Source organism: Podarcis tiliguerta, assembly GCF_965153285.1.
Source record: "Podarcis tiliguerta genome assembly, chromosome: 7".
Lineage (NCBI taxonomy): Eukaryota > Metazoa > Chordata > Lepidosauria > Squamata > Lacertidae > Podarcis > Podarcis tiliguerta.
In genome coordinates this window covers 56,453,747-56,471,877 of record NC_139540.1, presented here as the reverse complement: position 1 = coordinate 56,471,877, position 18,131 = coordinate 56,453,747, and the positions used below count along the sequence as shown (strand labels likewise).

The window sequence follows — 18,131 nt, the reverse complement described above, 5'->3', positions numbered from 1 at the left end:
AGCACTGCCTTATTAATGCTAGATCTGCCCCTGACATACCCACATTGGGGGCAGGACCACCACAATTAGGAAGACAGCAACAGCGCTAGGGTGTTCAGGTGTGCTGCCCAAAGCGCCATTCAGGCTTGCTGCCATACCACTCCTAGTCTTCGCTCGCTGCTCCTGCAGCAACAGCAGTTACACTTGAGCCTCAGCAGTTGGCTGCGTGCTGGTGCCAGGCCTGCATATCACCCCCCCCCCAAAAAAAAACACTTATTGCCAGAAACCCCACGGTCAATGGCATATAGTCCATGGCAGTCATGGTACAAGCCGGAACTTGCTGGAACTCAGTACTAGCCCCTCTCAGGTGAGCACCATTGCCATTCTAAAAGAATGATGGAGATGTTCGTTGTGAGTTCCGGCACCTCTTTTTCTAGAAAAATAGCACTGACTTGTCTCCTAGGATCAAGCAATACTCTGCCCACTGGATAACATAAATTTTCAAACGATAAAGCCTGGTTGGAAATATTTTATTTCAACAGAACTTCCTATATTCAATTCTGAAACTTTGTCCTAGATATTGGCTATAATCCCAGGATGGCGGAACACTGTATGGTTATGGAAGTGTCACTTCTATCTATTACTCTAATCAAGTGATTCTGTTCTTATGTTCTGGTAAAAAAAAAAGAGAGAAGAGGGCATTTTGTTTTCCATAACTCTGCATTTTTTTTAATGTTGCCTTCTCATGCAAAACAAATTGGCTGACCTCAGTGGGAAACCTCACTGTTTGTTCAAGAGCCTATTGAAGTGCAAACGGTCATAACATCAGAAGTATTAATTTGTTTTGAAACAGATAAACTGAACCCATTCTGATACGCAGCAGTAGAGAAAAGAAATATTGAGATTGGCAAAATGTTTAAATGAATGCAGATGTCACAACATGTTTTTATATGTGCCAGACCTTTGTGCTCAGCAGGCTGAAATAAAGTGATGTAACCTGAAACCTTTCTTTTGGATATCTAGGATTAATTATATATGGCAGTTCCCACAAATGAGCCTCTCGTCTAAAATGATTGAAGGGAAATTCTTTCAGTTCTGTAATGAGGGATTCTTTACAAATCCCTCCAAGCTGAGGAAATTAAGAACACTGATTGAATCATAATGGTGCACAATAGGAAACCTTTTCATCAGGTAAAGAAGGAGTGGTTCCATTATTAGGAACACCTGGCCAGCACACATCCACAGCCAGAGGCAAAGTAAAGGGAAAATAAACAGAAATTCAGGCTTCTAACATTAAAGTTATCATATTGCTTATTTCCAATCTACAAATTTTAACTAAGTGATTGTGGAACTCACACAAGCAATACATCTGTGGTTTCCAAATATTTGTGAAAAGATCTCAGCTGACCTATTTATTGTTTGTCCTGTCCTGATTTGTTTGCAGGGAGGTTTCAGTCACATCGAAACAAGTGTAACCCCACACTTTCCAGTGCATTTCCCAGACACTTTCTTTACTGCTCTTTTTAACCCAAATTATCTACAATTTTTGTTTAACCCACAAGAAAGAAGGGCTTTTTCACTGGCTAGGTTCAATTCTAATCCTTCTAACCTTCTTTGGGGTAGGTTTGCGGGTGTGGCAAAAGGAGATAGGATCTGCCCATGTGATGCCCACCTGGTGTAAACTCTAGCTCACATGGCCCTTATATGTAAAATGTATGATGATCTCCGCCAACAATTTTTAGACCATCTATGTATCCCAATATGGAAACCAGGGAGAGAGGTCATACGCTTCCTATTACAGGGGAGAGATCAGGAGCTCACGAAGACAATAGCTAAGTTCCTCTATTTGATTTTTTGCCGCCAAAATACGCTACAGGACCCTGCCCTTGCTGGAGACCCATAGAGGTGAAATAAGAGTGCTTGCCACCTTTTCTTCCCTTTGGCAAATGACTTGTCTATCTGGCCATCAGTTCTTTCTCCCGGCTATGCCCTCTCCCCCCCCAAACTATTCTGCAATATTTAGTACATAACTGACTTCCTGTGGTAAGTGTGAGGTTGTGAGGGTGGTGGTGATGATTGTGCACTGATTTTGTGTTATGCCAGGCACCCCACAGCAGCCATGTGATGTTATGCCAAGATCTGCTATAACAGCCATTTTGTCAATGACGCCCACATGACTTTCTCAAATTCAGAATGGGCCCACTGGTCCAAAAAGGTTGGGCTTTTAGTTTGGTTTTCAACCTTTCGTTTTTATTTTATTTTTTACTCATCTTCCCTGATGAAATGCCTGTTCCCATAGAAAACAATTCAGGGATCTGGGATTTGTGTAGCTGTGATGGGGAAGCAGCGTGTCAACAAGAAAAGAAACCCAGCAAAGATATAGATATGCTCTTCCTCACTCGGTTCATACAAAAACGTGATTTTCTTCTGAGTTTGTAAACATTTAAAACAAAAGCTCTATTATTCTGATGCAGGTACTGAACCCATTTACTTGGGAGTAAGCCCTGCTGAAATGACTGAGGACTAACTGCAATCCACTGCCACTTACTTCTGAGCAATTATGCACAGGATTGCAGTCAGCTCAATGTGGCTTTCAGGTAAGCATGAAAACTCCTTTTACTCAGGAGTAAGCCCCACTGAACTCCGTTTCGGTTTGTGGCTATAAGCGACCGCTCTCCTTTGCTCCGCCTTAGACCGCCTCCAACTGCCCCCCCCTTTAAAAAAAAAACAACCCAACCCCAAAGCTCCTCCCAAAGCTTGTTATGCTGCTAACGCGCGCGGGTGGTAGGGCGGCTCAAAGGAAACGCCGGAAGCAACCATTGGCTGCAGCTTCACCCCCAAGCCCCCGAACGTGATTGGCTAGAAACTGTTCGCCGGAGGGCAGGGTACTGGCGGAGAGCCCGCCTGACGCAACGACGCTCGCCCGCCCACCCGACGCCGCGATATATTTTTACGGCTGCGCGCGCGCGAGAAAGAAAGGCTTTTCCTTGTTCAAGCGAGCGCGCGGGATTAACGTGCGAGGAAAAAAAAGGCGGGCAGCGGTGGCCGCCGGGAGTCTTGGTCGCGCGGGCAGCTGAGCGAGCATCGAGGCGGGTGAGTTCAGGGGCGAGAGGGTCGTTATCCTGAGGGGCCACACACACGCACCCCTCCACCGACGCTGGGAACTGTAGTTCGTGAAGGGTGGTGTGAGTTGTAGCTCGGAGGGGAGGGTGAACTACAGTTCCCAGGTTGTGGTGGCAATGTGGGGTGAAGGTGCTGTAAGTATATGGTGATGTCAGCCATTTCTAAAGCAGGGAAGGCTCCCCCCCCCTCCCGTTCTTCACAGAGGGGCTAGTGCTCGTGGTGCTCTGGCTTGTGCTTGGTTATTATCGTTTGAGAACCTCGCCTGCATCTTTGACCCGACTCGACACGTGAAGGAACTTCCCCACACACTTGTTTGAAACGAGAAGGGACCCCAAGCTCGGCAATGCAACTTTGGGGGCAGTTTGGAAGTCTGCGCCCTTCCACGTGGAAGACCTTTTCCTTGCTTTTGGTGAGGGAGCACAGCCAGAGGCCCTCAGTATTCATTGACATACACAGAGTGAACATGCACATTTCCTTTTTGGAGCTACCCTTCAGAACAGGCCGAGCTCCTGCCGAAAGGCATCTGGTGTGGCTGCGAGAGGCACGCAAGTTACCTTTTCATGGGTTTGGCAAGAACTACTTGACTGTTTTCAAAAAAGATATACAGCTGCATATGATATCGCAGGCTTGCCATGTCTGAAGGGAAAGCTACAGATGCTAAACTGTACGTGGGCTGCTTCAACTCTTTCCTGAGTTACTTCCTATTTATAAGAATAGTGGTCTTGGTACCAAATGCAGCACTTCCCTAGCCTGCACTTTAAAAACCCATATTCCAGCTGTTCAAGTGCTCTGGATATTATCATGAACTGACAGCCACATAAACTACTACTGATAAATGCTCAGATAGCAAAACAAAATTAATATATACAGTGGTACAGTACCTCGGTTTAAGAACAGTCCAGTTTACGAACGATTTGGTTTACGAACTCTGCAAAACTAGAAGTAGTGTTCTGATTAGCGAACCCTACCTCGGTCTACAAACGGAAACTGAAAGATGGAAGGGCACCTGTGGCGGGAGGCCTCATTAGGGAAAGCGCGCCTTGGTTAAGAACGGATTCGGTTTGTTAACGGACTTCAGGAACGGATTAAGTTCGTAAACCGAGGTACCACTATATTAGCTTCAGAAGGAAGGAATATATGCTGTTTGGGTGTGATTAGAAATTGCTTTCATTCTTGCATATAATGTAAAGGGTACCTTTTATAGCTTTCAAGGCTCTTCAGGGATTGAACTGCAATATTAAAAGTTGAATTAGGTTGTGGCCAGGTCAGAATTGTCTATTGCCTTGTCTCTCTTTTAGAGGATAAAATAACATTTAAGGTTCACATTTGAGAGCATTTATTGAAGATAAACTACTACTTGCTATGTTTTAACCATCCTTTACTGTTAGTTTGCCTTCTTATTCTTGCAGGTGCAGTGGAGATTGTGCATATGAAACCAGTAGTGGTAAATAAAGTGGAAGATGATAGCATAGGAATAAAACTATGTAATCACAATTGCAATTTGTCTTTAGTGCTTTGGAACATTGAAATGCCAAACGAAATGGAGACACGTAAAATCACTGTAGTTAGAACATAAGATCTATGAATAATGGACCAGCTTTGCTACTTCTGGAAGGTTTAGAGGTCCTTTCCATAGGACAGTTCTAGCACTTTGCCCATGTTTAACACATTACTTCCATATACAAGTTTGCTATTTTGACATTGTAAAAAAGATGGTTCCAGTTGGTGAAAATACAGGCTCAGGGTTATGCTGTAACACAAAAGGGTCTTAATACTCATTGCCTTCTGACTCAGAAATGTGGTCAGCTAAACTGTGAGATTTATGTATGTGCATTTTTTAAAATATAAGCAATAAAACCTTTGCCATGTAAAGCTGAGGCATCACAGGGCTATCATAAGGACACATTTCTTAGCTCAGATTAATCATTCTAGCATTACAACAATCAGCTGGAATGGAAATATGGTGTCCCTGCTTTCCTTTTCTCCCATGCCACAGTTTAGTCATATGGAGTGGCCGCTTGTGATATTGAAATTACTGGTCTTGGTATTATGACCAGAAGTTATAAGGTGTTAAAGTGAACTTCAAAGTTAGAAAAAGTATCTCTTCTGATATTCTCTTGGTAGATGAAAACTGCTGTTAGCGAACCGTAACTCTGAGGGCTATGCAGATGACTGTAAGATCAGTTTGCATTATGGCTTTTCAACCCAGAGTTAAACAGAGGTTTGAAACTGCTTTCAGGAATTGGGAGAGAACCATCCAAACCTAATGTATGAACTCTTTGATTTGTGGCTGCACTGGACATCCCTGCTTACTTTAATGTGCTGCTTGTACATTTTATGCCCATATAGGACTACTTGAAAGCAGACAATGAATTCTAGGATGAAACAGAAACTGGATGTTGAGAAGCCCCTTGCTACAAAGGTAATATTGATACTTGCCAAGGTGTGACGAGTGGTGATTGTGTATACAGCGCTATTTTCATAGAGTTCATAGATATTAAGCTTGTACTTCTTTTTATAAATAGACCAAGACTGAAGATCTGTTCAATAGGTTTAGTGCATAACCGGCTTCAAACTATTCACCTGATTCCTACAGCATAGGAGTCCTTATCATATGATACTTACAATATGTATTCAAAATTGTCTTCAGAACTGCATCGATTAAATATTGCCTAGAACAGGCTTCCTCAACCTTGGCCCTCCAGATATTTTGAAACTACAATTCCCATCATCCCTGACCACTGGTCCTGCTAGCTAGGGATCATGGGAATTGTAGGCCAAAAAAACATCTGGAGGGCTGAGGTTGAGGAAGCATGGCCTAGAACCAACCACAGATACCTCTGCAGCACTGCAGTCTATGCTAGTGCCTTGCTTATTGTCACCAGAATTTGTGTTTTACTTATGAGACTGGAACCTAATTGAGTTAAAACAAGGAAGTTTGATGTACAGTGTACCTCGGTTTATGAACTTAATCCGTTCTGGAAGTCCGTTCGTAAACAGAGGCGTGCTTTCCATAATGAGGCCTCCTGCCAGCAGTGCCGTTCCATCGTTCGGATTCTGTTCTTAGACCGAGGTAAAGTTCTTAAACCGGACTGTTCTTAAACTGATGTACCACTGTACAGTAATGGTGGTAGCCTTGCCAATGGATTTGAAGGATTCTATGGCAGAGGCTATAAAATGTTGCATTCATAATACTGTTTTTGTTTAATGGGAGGGTGAAAGGTATGAAAATATGGTAAGAGAGGAAGCATCTGTTAATAATAATTAGGTGCTATTAATTCAGATGTTTTGGGTAATATGTCTTGGCCAGTACTTAAATGTGTACAGACATTATGTGTGTCTTGCCCTAGAGCAGTGATTTTCAATCAATGTGCTGTGGCACCCTAGGTTGCCTTAAATGATGGTCAAGGGTGCCACGAGCAACACTGGCCTCTGTCCCTCTTTCCTTCCTCTCCTTCTCTGATGCCTTCACATCTCTGCCTCCTAAAGGCTTGCACAGCTGTTTGTTGCAGCAGCCCTGGCTACAAGCTTCCCATGCTAATGGTGCCTCTGGGGCTGGCTAGGAGCGGCAGCAGCAGCTGCCCAGAGGACTCCCAATGAGAGAGGAGAGGAGGCCGAGGGAGCATTCCACAAAGGGTGTTCAAGAAAGGGTGAGAGGCTGCCAGCTCTGCAGGCAAGGCTCCTGAGCCCCACAAGGGTGCCGCAGAAAGAATGTATTTGGTCAAGGGAGAAAGAATGTATTAGGTCAAGGGAGCCGTGGACTCAAAAAGATTGAAAACCTCTGTCCTAGTGTCTTAAAATGTGATCTGCTCATAGTTGTGTGCAAAGATCCTATACCCTCTGAGTGATGGATGTTCTGTGCTTTCAAGGCACATTGCTTGGCAGCCAAGCCAACAAAGAGGATCCATTCCCTATGTTCCTCCTTGTAACTGGTACAAAGTTGCAATACACAGGTGGTTGATTTGCTCATCATCAGCCTTACCCCTTCACGTGCTTGGAGGGGCTATAGCTATGTGGTAAATAGTAAGATTTGCATGCAGAAGGTCCCAGACTTGATTCCAGGTAGGGCTGGAAAATATTGCTGTTTGAAACTGTGTGGAGCTGCTCGTCAGTCTAGACACAGGGTGTAGCTTGTTACAAGACAGATTGGCATTTCAGAGATGAGACCCATTCTCTCATAGGGGGCTAAGGAGGTGCTTGTAGCATCTTTAAAGCACAATACAACTGTAGGTGTAAATCGCCTACCTTGCACCAGTCTTTTAGCTTGTCCTTGTCACCCTTCACTATAAAGGTGCTTGGATCATATTTTGGCCCAGGGAGGCATGTTCTGCTGCACTTCAGGTCATAATTGCTAAAGCGGGAGGAATACTCACCATGGTTTCCACAACAAGCTAATTTGTGGATTCTTACCGAAGAGTGATGCTGCTCATTTTGGTAGAATAAAGGAAACTGAAGAGGGAATCTAAACTGTGTAGCGATAAAGGGGGTTGTTGGGATGTTGGCTTCCCACCCATCTGTTCTTGACCCTGCTGCTCACTTCTCTCCCCCTCCCTCCACTTTGCCAACCTCCATAGTTAAATTTGTACTTGCTGCCTGGTTCTGCTGTTCAGAAGGCACTACCTCGTTAAACATAAAATATTAAAAGTAATAGGTTAATCCAAGCAAGTGATAGGCTGCAGTTGTCAGAAATATTCATTGGCTACTTCAACAGCAGTAAGTATTATTTGAAGTGTAGCACAGTGCTGGTTCCCAGAGTACCTGGCACTTGTCCTTTTAGTTCAATAGTAAAGCTAATTGGCAGTAGAAACTTTACCGTGGGAAAGGTGAGCTTTTGCCATGTGAAGTACAGTGTGAATCGCTAACTTTCTCACGCTAGTATGACATTATGTTCCTGCTATCCTTGTTTGATTATCTACCATTGTTTGCTATCTCATGGTGGCAGTGTAACTTTTTTTTTTTTAAAAAAAGAACTAATGCAGGAAATGGGTATTTACATATGACAAGGAAGGTGATAGACATTCTGTTCCTCCAAAACAATACCCTGGCTGGATCAGTGTGTTATGTCTCAGGCAAAGCAACTAGGCACTCAGCACAAATCAAAGGAAATGTGCACTCAAGTAATTTTTTTGTCATGTAAAAATGTGTGTCTCAGGTGCTCTCAATACTCCTTATTGGTGAAATGAGATTAAGCAGAAATTCAGGCCTGCAGTTAAGACAAAGTTCAAAAGCCAGTATTTAAGATGCAAAACTTGTGTTTAACATCATGTGAGATCCAGTTTCTGTATAAAGATGACCTGATTTACTGCATGTAACTGAAATGTATGTAACCCTTAAATGTCAATACAAGCTTTCTTGAAAATTTTGAATTGACAACCTTCAATCCTAGGTGAAGTAGATTCACTGAATGTGTTCTTTTCAAAGCAGGCTTCTACAAGCAATAAAAATTGCACATCACAAAGACAGACCCTTAAGATGATACAGCCATCTATTACAGGTTGTCTTGTTGGAAGGGCAAAGGAGGTATGTACTGCTGCTGGAATGCAGTCTTAGCAATATATTTTTGGAAGCTAGAAAGCTTAAGTGAGCTGACAGTTAAGCTGAAATTTGCCTGTTCTGTTAATTTTCATTGATAATATACAATTAGATTGCTAGTCTACACAGTATATAGGCTTGCATTTACCAATGGATTTGAATGCTATGTTGAATGCACCTGAAGATCCATCTTCAGTCATTGAATCCCTAAAACTTTGCACCAGATGACAAGTGGGAATATAGTTTTACGGTTAACTGAGTAGGTGGTAAGAATGGCTTGTTAAGACATGCCTGCTTGGAATTCTCAACTAATAAAACTCTCAGCAGGCTAAATCTTCAATCAAGAGGAAACTTTGGAGTGATCAGCTTACCTCAAAGGCTTCCAAACCAGAAGTTGCTGTTGAAACAGAATACACAACTGTAAGAGGAGTTCAGGCTTCTGATCTTACAGTAAAAGGTATGTTGCTTCTTAAGAAAAAAAGCAATGACAATCTTCTAATAAGTGCTGAGCTGGAAGGTATATGTAAACATGAATTGCCTTGGTGAAAGCTCTGCTGGATATGACCCAAGATCGATCTAGTCTTGCATGAAGGCAATGGCTTTTCCAACTGGTATTTAGAAGTATTCTGTCTCTGAATCTGGAGGGTAACATATATGCAACTTGACCAGTAGCCATTGACAGGTTTTATCCTTTATGAATTTGTCTGGTTTCCTTTTATGTTGCTGTGCTGGAACTGTGTAACATATGGTAAATATGAACAAAATGGACTAGTTGGGTCAAATAGACTAAAAAGGGACTGAAAATAGGGCAAAACATTTTCTGCTTCTGTTCCTCTCCTCTGCTGCTTTCTTTCCCTCTCGATACTTTGCCAGTGATAAGCAAGTGTGAATCTACAGAAAATAGTATGGTACACACTTCTCAGTGTGGTTGCTCAAATGCACATTCTTGCATGCATAGGTTTTTGTTTCTGCTTTGACAAACTTGGGCGAGTTTGGCAGAATATGGAAAGCACTTAACTGCTGCACTGTATTGAAATGAAGATTCACTTAGTAATAGTGCCACACTACCTTTGCAGATGGCATTTGACTTGACACATCATGTATTGGGGCCCCCCAATACTCTTAGCTAGTTGAGCAGGCTTAGTCTAATCAAAAGGAAGCATGGAGATAAGCAGCTTGATCAGCAGCAATTCTTACATTTAAGTCTTACATTTCTTACATGTAAGACTTACATGCTGCTCCTGTCTCTGTTTTAATGCTGTATTTTTGTGTGTGTGGATGGTTTTAGTAACTGTAAGGTGCCCGAGTGTTTCTGCAGTGGAAAAGTTGGCTATATATTTTCTTAATACTGTAGTAATATGACTTGAGTGAAAAGTTTGGGAAGGGAGTCCCAGAAATCAAATTTTGAATACCATAGTTTGCAGCCCTAGAAACATAGGAAGCTGTCTGAGTCAGGCCATTGGTCCATCAGGTTCCATATTGTTCCATCAGGTTCCACTGACTGACAGCAGTTTCCCTGGGCTTCTGATGGGAGATTCCAAGCCCTACCTGGAGATTCCAAGGATTGAACCTTCAACTGTGTGCATGTAAAGCATGAGCCACAGTCTTTGTTGTTGCATTTGTATGCCACAGTAAGCTATAGCTAATGGCTTGTCATGAATGTACAATTGGAGCAATCAGTGATGCTCCTTGGCTTATAAGGCATTATGTCTGAACTGGGGATTGCATTTTTTCATTCTGAGCAAACTACATTGTAAAGCCAACATTTGCTCTGGCCATTTGTGGTTGATTTGAGCAAATAAAGCATAAACTGGTTCAGACAGAATGCAAAAACCAAGGATCATGGCTTATTGCTCACACTAGGAGGAGCAAGCAGAACCTGTCTGCATGTTCACTGTAAACCATTAACAGTGGTTTTCTCTGATGTGCACTTGGGGACTTTAAAATCCTTAATTTCTTTGCAGGCAATCCTTCATCTCGGTATTGGAAGGAATTGGCTGAGGAGAGGAGGAAAGCTCTGTATGAGGTGTTGCAAGAAAATGAAAAGGTAATTTTATGTAGTATCAGCAAAAGTATCAGCTTTTCACTACCATTGATGCTTAAACTCTGTCTGCTTTCCCCCCTAGCTCCATAAGGAAATTGAATTAAAAGATGGTGAAATTGCTCGTCTAAAAGAAGAAAATGAAGAGCTTGCAGAGCTAGCCAGCCATGTACAATATATGGCAAATATGATTGAGGTAAGCTACCATGATGGTAAACAGCAATATTCTCAAACTGTATTCTGCATCTTGTCTAATCTTGCACAAGGGATTGTTACCATCTATTATTGGGGCTACTTTGCAAAAACAGAGTAAATGGTGAACTAATGTGGGTGGCGGAACAGATGCTCAAGTGCCCTGCTGATAAACCCAGACAAAATGTGTTATTTTGATCGATCTCACAAAGATCTTGTGCAGGGGTCAGCAACCTTTTTCAGCTGTAGGCTGGTCCGCCATCCCTCAGACCATGTGGTGGGCCGGACTATATTTTTTGGGTGGAAATGAACAAATTCCTATGTCCCACAAAGAACCCAGAGATGCATTTTAAATAAAAACACACATTCTACTCATGTAAAAACACACTGATTCCCGGACCATCTGTGGGTCGGATTGAGCAGACAATTGGGCCGCATCCGGCCCCCAGGCCTTAGGTTGCCTACCCCTAATCTTGTGCATCCTGATTTAAAGTCTAAAAGCAGGATATCTTGGAACATGAATCCTTTTCTTGGTTTGTGCTTTTTTCACCGTTGTTATAACATTATGCTTATAAAATATCTCTTGGAGAAGATGCTTCTGATAAACAGTTAGTGGTTCAAAGTGCTTTGCCATCTTGTGTAAGAAGTCTAATCTGGTGTTGATATAAAAGCAAAATGTCAAATGTGAATTGTATTGTGTTCTACTTAGCTTTCCCCTTTTTAAATATAGGCACCAGTTTTTAGGTCATATATTTCAGCTGATAACCTAACAGCTGATGCTTGTAGCTTATACACAAGTAACATCAGTGTTGGGGTCTGTGCTTTGCAGAGATCTTGTCTAATCTGAAGTTTGGAGGTCATGTGCTAGGACTCTCCCAGCCTTGCCTCAAAATTATTTTCTGAGGTAGTCTCTAGAGAAAGTGACTATAAAGTCAAAATTGAATATACTGTACACTTCTCTGCAGGTTAAAGTTGTATATCCAAAAATAAAATGTAGGATTCTGTGACTGTTAGACCTGGTTGAGACAATGTGAACTTTTTTTACTTCATCTCAACCAGGTCTAACAGCACAGAATCCTGTATTTTATGTCAGTCATTCACATCTTGTCTCTGCAATATCTCCCTTCCCTCCCACCCCCGAAGATTTGCAGTAAGATGATAATTCTTACCACCATGTAAGATAATGTTATTAGGAGAATGTGCAAGGTGCTTTGCAAATTGTTGTATAAAGCATGTAGTTCTGGTGTAATATCTCTAAAAAAGTTAACTGCTGTATAATATATTACTTGGCTTCAAAAGCTAAATTCTACCACTGTTCTGACAGTATCACTAATGTCTCATCATACCTCTCTAGCGACTAACTGGACAGGCACCAGAAAGTCTAGAGACACTGAAAAATCTAGACCTGGAAGAACTTGCATATGAGGAAAGTGATTCTACTGAGGAGGATTTAGATGGAGAAACTGAAGGGGAACCTTCACAGCTCTCGAGGAATTCTACAGATCTGCTGACAAATGAAACAAGTAATCTCTGAAAGTACTGGGCCTCTGAAAGGGAAAATGAACTGCCCGTGTGTCATGTCTGGGGTGGGGAAGAGTAGAATCCTTTGAAATCTAAAGATTCACTTGAAATTTCAAAGGGTGGGTTTTGCAGCGGTGGAAGTATAATGGAAGTGTTAGACTTCATCTGGTTACTTGATTAAATGGGAATACTATGTATTTCAATTTGTAAATAGTTTTTTATTCATATATGTGGAACTGCCAAATAAACTTCTCTGCACAGATTACACAGTTGTAAAATGCTGTACTTTAGAACATATGTTGCAAGTCTAAGCCAGCTATTTAAGAGGTAATAGACATAGTTCCCACCCCCTTTAAACCTTTGAGAACAGAAGTGTAGTACATATGCTATATGTCAGCCCCAACCAATAATTTACTTAGTATTTCTGGATACTTCCCAAAACACCATTTACCACCTGGCACTTTTACTGTAAGCTGGATTTCTTAGTTCTACCTGTTAGTGATTCTTTTATCTGTTCTTGGTAGGCTAGAAGCGCTAGCATTAACTTGGCATAGTTTTGCGGCCAGCTAAACCATTCCAACTTAGACAGGGACTCCAGACTTTTACGTAGCTTTTGGCCACCCACTTCATTAAATAACCTGAGATAAGGGATGTTGTTACAGCAGACAACAGTCATAAGGTAGCAAACCCAGAGCTTCATAGTGATTATATCTAGAGGGTCATCATCTTCAGGGTCTTCATCTTCATCCAGATAAGCAAGGAGAATTTCCATAAGATGTCTGTCTTTGGCTTCATTTTGGTTTAAGTAGCTTAGGTAGCAGATGCCACACAACCCTTTTAATACATAGGTCCTCACTTCCCCAGAAGTGTCTGGCATAAGCAAAATATTAATCATATCCTGAATGTAATCTGATGCAAGCAAAGCAGCATTGACACCACCTGTAAAAGAAATGTTACTGATTATTTCACTAATATGCTGGAACACTGCTATGCCTGAATATTTGTCCGTTTTTAATGGCTAATGTAAATTGAGAGATTTCCTAGCCATGAGATGGAGTCCCTTGAATCCTGACACTTGAGCTATTAAACATACTTACAATTTTACTGCACATTTACTCAGTCATATCTAGTGTTGTTTCTACTTGGACTAGGACACAATTAACTTTGGTCTCTTCATTTTAATGGGCCTAACCCAACTATAACTTAGTTGGACAATACACTTTTCTCAAGCTGGCAGCTGTTGTCTATTTACATGCATACCTGTGTAAGTTAGAAGTCCAATATAGAGTGCAGCTGTGGCTCTGTCCTTCAGGGGCAGCTCTGGATCTCTCAGCTCAATGCCGTAGGTTTTGATTTTATGGTGGTGAAAGACAGGGTCTATGAGCTTGATTGCGGGTTCCCTCTCATGCTTGATATGCTTGTTATACCAGGCTGCTATTTTGCTAAACTTCTTTCCCATATTGCCTGAAGACTGGTTTCAGGAAAAATGTCTTTCTAAAGCTGTATTTCACTCTACCCACAGGGAAGTGTTGGGACACTGAAGTATTGATTCACATTTGACTCGCAAGCCCACACAGCTGGTAACTAGGCAATGAGTGCAGTAAATAGAATGGAAAACGGAGATAGTATGATGTCATACTTGCGTAGATTCTTAGCTATCCTATCCTGCGGTTGGTGGTTGGTTAAGCCAATAAGTTATATTTTCACATTTTTAAAAAGTGAGATTTATCCTTCTGCCCCATGGGTCTAAATTATCTCTGTAAAGAAACTTGTTTCCCTCCACAACCAGTACTTTATTGTTGATCATACCTTCTTACAGATAGAGCTATTTTCCCTTACCTGTCCAGCGGTGGAGGCTGGCAAATCCAAACACCACCTCTACTACCATCTTCCCAACAAACTTGCAGACGGACTAGTTGCTCTCCAAAGTTTCCTGGAGGTAATTGAGCAACTGTCTGCAGGCAGCCCACTCAGACTTCCAGGTGTACTTGCAGATATTTGCTGTAGCTTTAAAAACTCAAAAGAGAAGGGAGGCAGTTTTGCAGTGCTTCCTCCCTAGTGCTGAAACATGTTTTCTGCCAACTCTTCTGACATATTTATAGGCAAACAAAGCTGGGGTGACAGTGTACGGGATACCTGGACATATTGTCATTTGAGGTTACTTGCTGTTTTTCTCTCAGAACTACCATCTTGATAAAGGTGGAAGTCCAGGTCTAGCACTGGTGGAAGAAATAAGTTGACCAAAGTAAAAACAATGCTATTTAGTATTTCAAAAATAATCTTTAATATAACTTAAACAGGAGCCGTATATATGAGAAGTACAAATACCACAAACCTAGAAGGCAAATGTAAGCCAAAAATCAATACAAAAGACGACAATGAAAGACTGTAGGCTTGTGGCAGCAATGTGCTGTAAAAACCAGAGCACAATTACTTATTTCACATTTCATAAAAGAGACTTTCCCCCTTCAGTAAAACCTTTGAGTGACTGTACAGCTTTTAATCAGAATATTTATAATTTATAATATACAGGTATATACAGTGTTACAACATTAACAATTAAGAATACTGGCTTGCCAATGCATTTTGGCAAAAAAGGGGGGAAAGACTTCTGTTAAATTTATTTTTAAAAAACCAACAACCAGCACTTCACAATCTGTATGTCTCCAAGGAGGAGTGCCCAATGGTTGAAGTGCTATGAGCTCTTTATTGTCTGATGAGGGCTTCAATAAAACACCTTCAAGTTACAATCCATGCATACTAACTTGGGAGTAATCACCATTGCACACTGGGATTTACTTCTAAGAAAACTAGCATCATAGCATGCTTTCTGTCACTTTGATTGTTGCAGATAGTGTGTGTGTGAACAACTCAATTTGAAGTACCGTAGTCCCAGAGATCTCCACCACTTGTTCTCTTTTACATTGAAATCATTGTAGCTCCCAGCTATAAATGCACAAAACCTCATTCTTTTTTGAAATGTCAAGGAAGGGGAAAGGAAGATTAAATCTTGGTGTTTTCATGTAAAAGTATAATGTGGCCATATGCCCTTTCTGGAAAAAAGGAAAACACCTATTTGTTTTATACAACCTGCACGACTGCTTGAGAATGTTTGTTTGTTTTTATTTTAAAAAATCATTTGGGATTTATTAGAGGTCAGAAAAGAGCAAGAATGGAAATAAGAAATAAGGATGGAAATAAGAAATGAGTCAGAATTACTGAAACCTGGAGTTTGCATCCTGCTGTTTCCAGAGTCAGGCCCGTCATCTGAAGATTGTTCATACTAAATGGTGCTACTGATAACAAAAACAAGGCAGGAGATACTTGAAGGCAACTGAGGCACAGCACAGATGGGAGTCATAACTGCTGTTAAAAGTCCTACTCAGTTTGCTTTTTCCTTTCCACCAATTTAGAGGAAGCATCACAAAGTTTTAAACTGATGCAATTATATTCACAGAAAACCCACCATATACAATTTAAAATGCCTCATTTATGATTACAAAACATCTGTTGTATTTGCCGAGGCTGACTGTATGGCAGTGACCTAGTTTCACTCAAAAGCAAAGCAATGCAATCTTTGACAAATCACTGTTTTCATTATAAGTTACAGAGCAAAGCTAGTAAGAGCCCTCAAATTCATTCTTCTTCTTCTTTGAACACCTGTGAATCTTCTTGCAGTTCAGCTACAGCACCGTTGTGGTTAAAGAAGACCAGCCTCTGAAGCTGTTGTGTTAATATGCAGCTTAAACTCTTAAAAGGCTGTGGCTACCTCAGTCCCACGTCGTACACCAACCTTAACAAATTCACGAGGGAATTTATCTAGCTGCTCATATGCCAACCGTCCATCTTCTCCTGAGCAGAGAAAAATGAGAAGCAAGGCAAATGTCACATGAACTCAGAGGTTCTCCAGGCTACACTTTCAGAATAAAAATATGCTTGTGCCACACCAACTTTTTAAAAAGTGATAAATACATTGGAAAACAAAAAGAAACAACTAGCAGTGCTTAATTTATAACATAGAACACAACTACTTTATAACATGATCATGGGACATCCAGAAAATATAAAACAATGCAGCTACGTAAGAACATGAATTATTCCCAAAACAGTATACTGATTGTCCTTGAACCTCCTGCCATGCTTGCCATTCTTTCCTGCTACACCCTTTGAGAACCACTGCATTAAGGGAAGGTTAGGTGCTGTTCAGTGGCTGCAAATTTATGGATTTAAATATTTGTGAAGTTCCACTTTTGCAGACCCCAACAAAGAGGTATATACCATACAAAACAGCAGGAGCAACAAAAGCGTCTATTAAAAAAGCAATAAATGTTGGTTGGGAAAAAGAAATTTGCATTGCAAAGGCCTGTCTGAACAGCACTGCTTTTAGGAGATGCCTAAAGGAAGGGCAGGGATAATTCCTGCTGAACCTCTACCGCAGGGAGTTCTGCAGGGCAGAGCCTGCCACAATAAAAGCTCAATCCCTAATAAAGGCTGACCAAACCTCGGGTGTGGAAGAAGTGCCCCATCAAAGGATCTCTGTGATTAGATGGAGCATAAGGGATCTTAAGGTACTTTGAGCCCAAGGGTTTTTTGGGGGGCTTTGAGAATTAGCAAAAGAAGCTAGCTCAGAAGCAAATTGGCAACCAGCAAATTGACATCTCAGCAGAGGAGTAAACACATTGCCAGTAACTTGCTCCTGTGAGCTGTTTGGCTGCTGTGTTCTGCACCAGCTACAACTCCTGAACCAGATACAAGAGTGGCCCCACATAAAGTGTGCTACAGTAATCAAGTCTTGATGTTACAAATGTGTGGGTCACTGCGGTTAAGCTACTGTGGTCCAGGAACAGTAACAGCTGGCATAGTAGCCAGAGCTTGTAGAAAGCACCCCTAGCCACAGAGGACTGCAGACTTGCTCCTTCAGAGGGAGTGCAACGGCAATTAGAACAGGTGACAGATCTATCTCCCGCATGTAGGAGTCACCCACCCACCCCTGTCTTCCTAGGGTCCAAGCTGAGTTCATTGACCACAGTCCAGCCCACCATTGCATCCAGCCACTGACTGAGGGCTTGCACTGCCTTTCCTGATTCAGATGTTATGGAGAAATAAGAGTTTGGGACTCACCAGTGCTGTGCTAGTGCTTCCTAGTTTCTCTTTGTCATTGCTCTTCTACTACCCACACCCCACTCTCTGCTTTTGTCCCATTTTTTCATCAGTTTGCTTTTACTGTCTTATTTATTTATTTATTTAATAGTGGAATGGCATAAAGTTAGTCAACCTACCAAGAGAAAGAAGGGTTTCAGAGGCTATCTTCCTGATCTCTTCATTGTCAGACTGGCAAAGCGTGACTAGCATTTTAATACTTTCAGTTGCCTATACCAAAAACATAAACAAGTTAATTATTTTCTATTCTCGTTCCAAATGGTTTATGATAATCACTGATTCTCTGTCCAGTTGTTCAAATCTGTGTGAAACATTTTATGAACTCATCTGGAGTTTGCTATTTCTCTGCAGAAGCCCAGAGCTCAAATCCAGAATCCCACATGTGTTGTCTGTGATGCACCCACAGAGTGCAACAGAGGAGGGCTTTTATCCACATATGACTTTCCTCACTACGTAATTTCAGTGGGGACAGCAGAGCCACATGCAAAATGAAATATCGCGTGGATCTGCTCCCTCCATTGGGAGACACCTGATACATTTTGGTAGCGCTTGTGGCATGAAGCTGAAGATGCACAAAACAGTC

The 18,131-nt window shown here is 41.6% G+C and overlaps 3 protein-coding genes across 10 annotated transcripts in view; 1 reads left to right on the top strand and 2 right to left on the bottom strand.

The window, feature by feature from the left end:
* Positions 1-2,994: 2,994 nt before the first annotated feature.
* GMNN (geminin DNA replication inhibitor) lies at positions 2,995-13,497 on the top strand. 4 transcript variants are annotated; one of them, XM_083449225.1, is made up of 7 exons: positions 2,995-3,072; positions 5,452-5,524; positions 8,527-8,622; positions 8,959-9,091; positions 10,599-10,681; positions 10,761-10,871; positions 12,222-13,497. In XM_083449225.1, exons 2-7 carry the CDS (start codon positions 5,471-5,473, stop codon positions 12,399-12,401), a joined length of 657 nt encoding a protein of 218 aa, XP_083305351.1. In that variant the 5' UTR covers positions 2,995-3,072; positions 5,452-5,470; the 3' UTR covers positions 12,402-13,497. The 4 variants fall into 4 exon arrangements, with proteins under 4 accessions (XP_083305351.1, XP_083305353.1, XP_083305350.1 ...); XM_083449227.1 differs by having other exon boundaries at positions 8,962-9,091; positions 12,222-12,653; XM_083449224.1 differs by having other exon boundaries at positions 3,005-3,072; positions 8,524-8,622.
* On the bottom strand, positions 12,586-13,978 carry ARMH2 (armadillo like helical domain containing 2). Its single transcript, XM_083449223.1, has 2 exons — positions 13,649-13,978; positions 12,586-13,327 (listed from the first exon to the last, which is right to left on the bottom strand). The coding sequence occupies exons 1-2, from the start codon at positions 13,845-13,847 to the stop codon at positions 12,852-12,854; spliced, it is 675 nt and encodes a 224-aa protein (XP_083305349.1). The 5' UTR covers positions 13,848-13,978; the 3' UTR covers positions 12,586-12,851.
* A 670-nt stretch (positions 13,979-14,648) lies between these two features.
* RIPOR2 (RHO family interacting cell polarization regulator 2) overlaps positions 14,649-18,131 on the bottom strand; it is a 105,901-nt gene continuing 102,418 nt past the window's right edge. For all 5 annotated transcript variants that reach the window (XR_014513265.1, XM_083449154.1, XM_083449157.1 and 2 more), the window contains 2 exons: positions 17,668-17,758; positions 14,649-16,240 (listed from right to left, as the gene is read on the bottom strand). Coding sequence is in view for 4 of the 5 variants with exons in the window: in XM_083449154.1 (XP_083305280.1) it covers positions 16,140-16,240; positions 17,668-17,758 (192 nt within the window). In the remaining variant the exon portion in view is untranslated. The remainder of the gene's footprint in view (positions 16,241-17,667; positions 17,759-18,131) is intronic.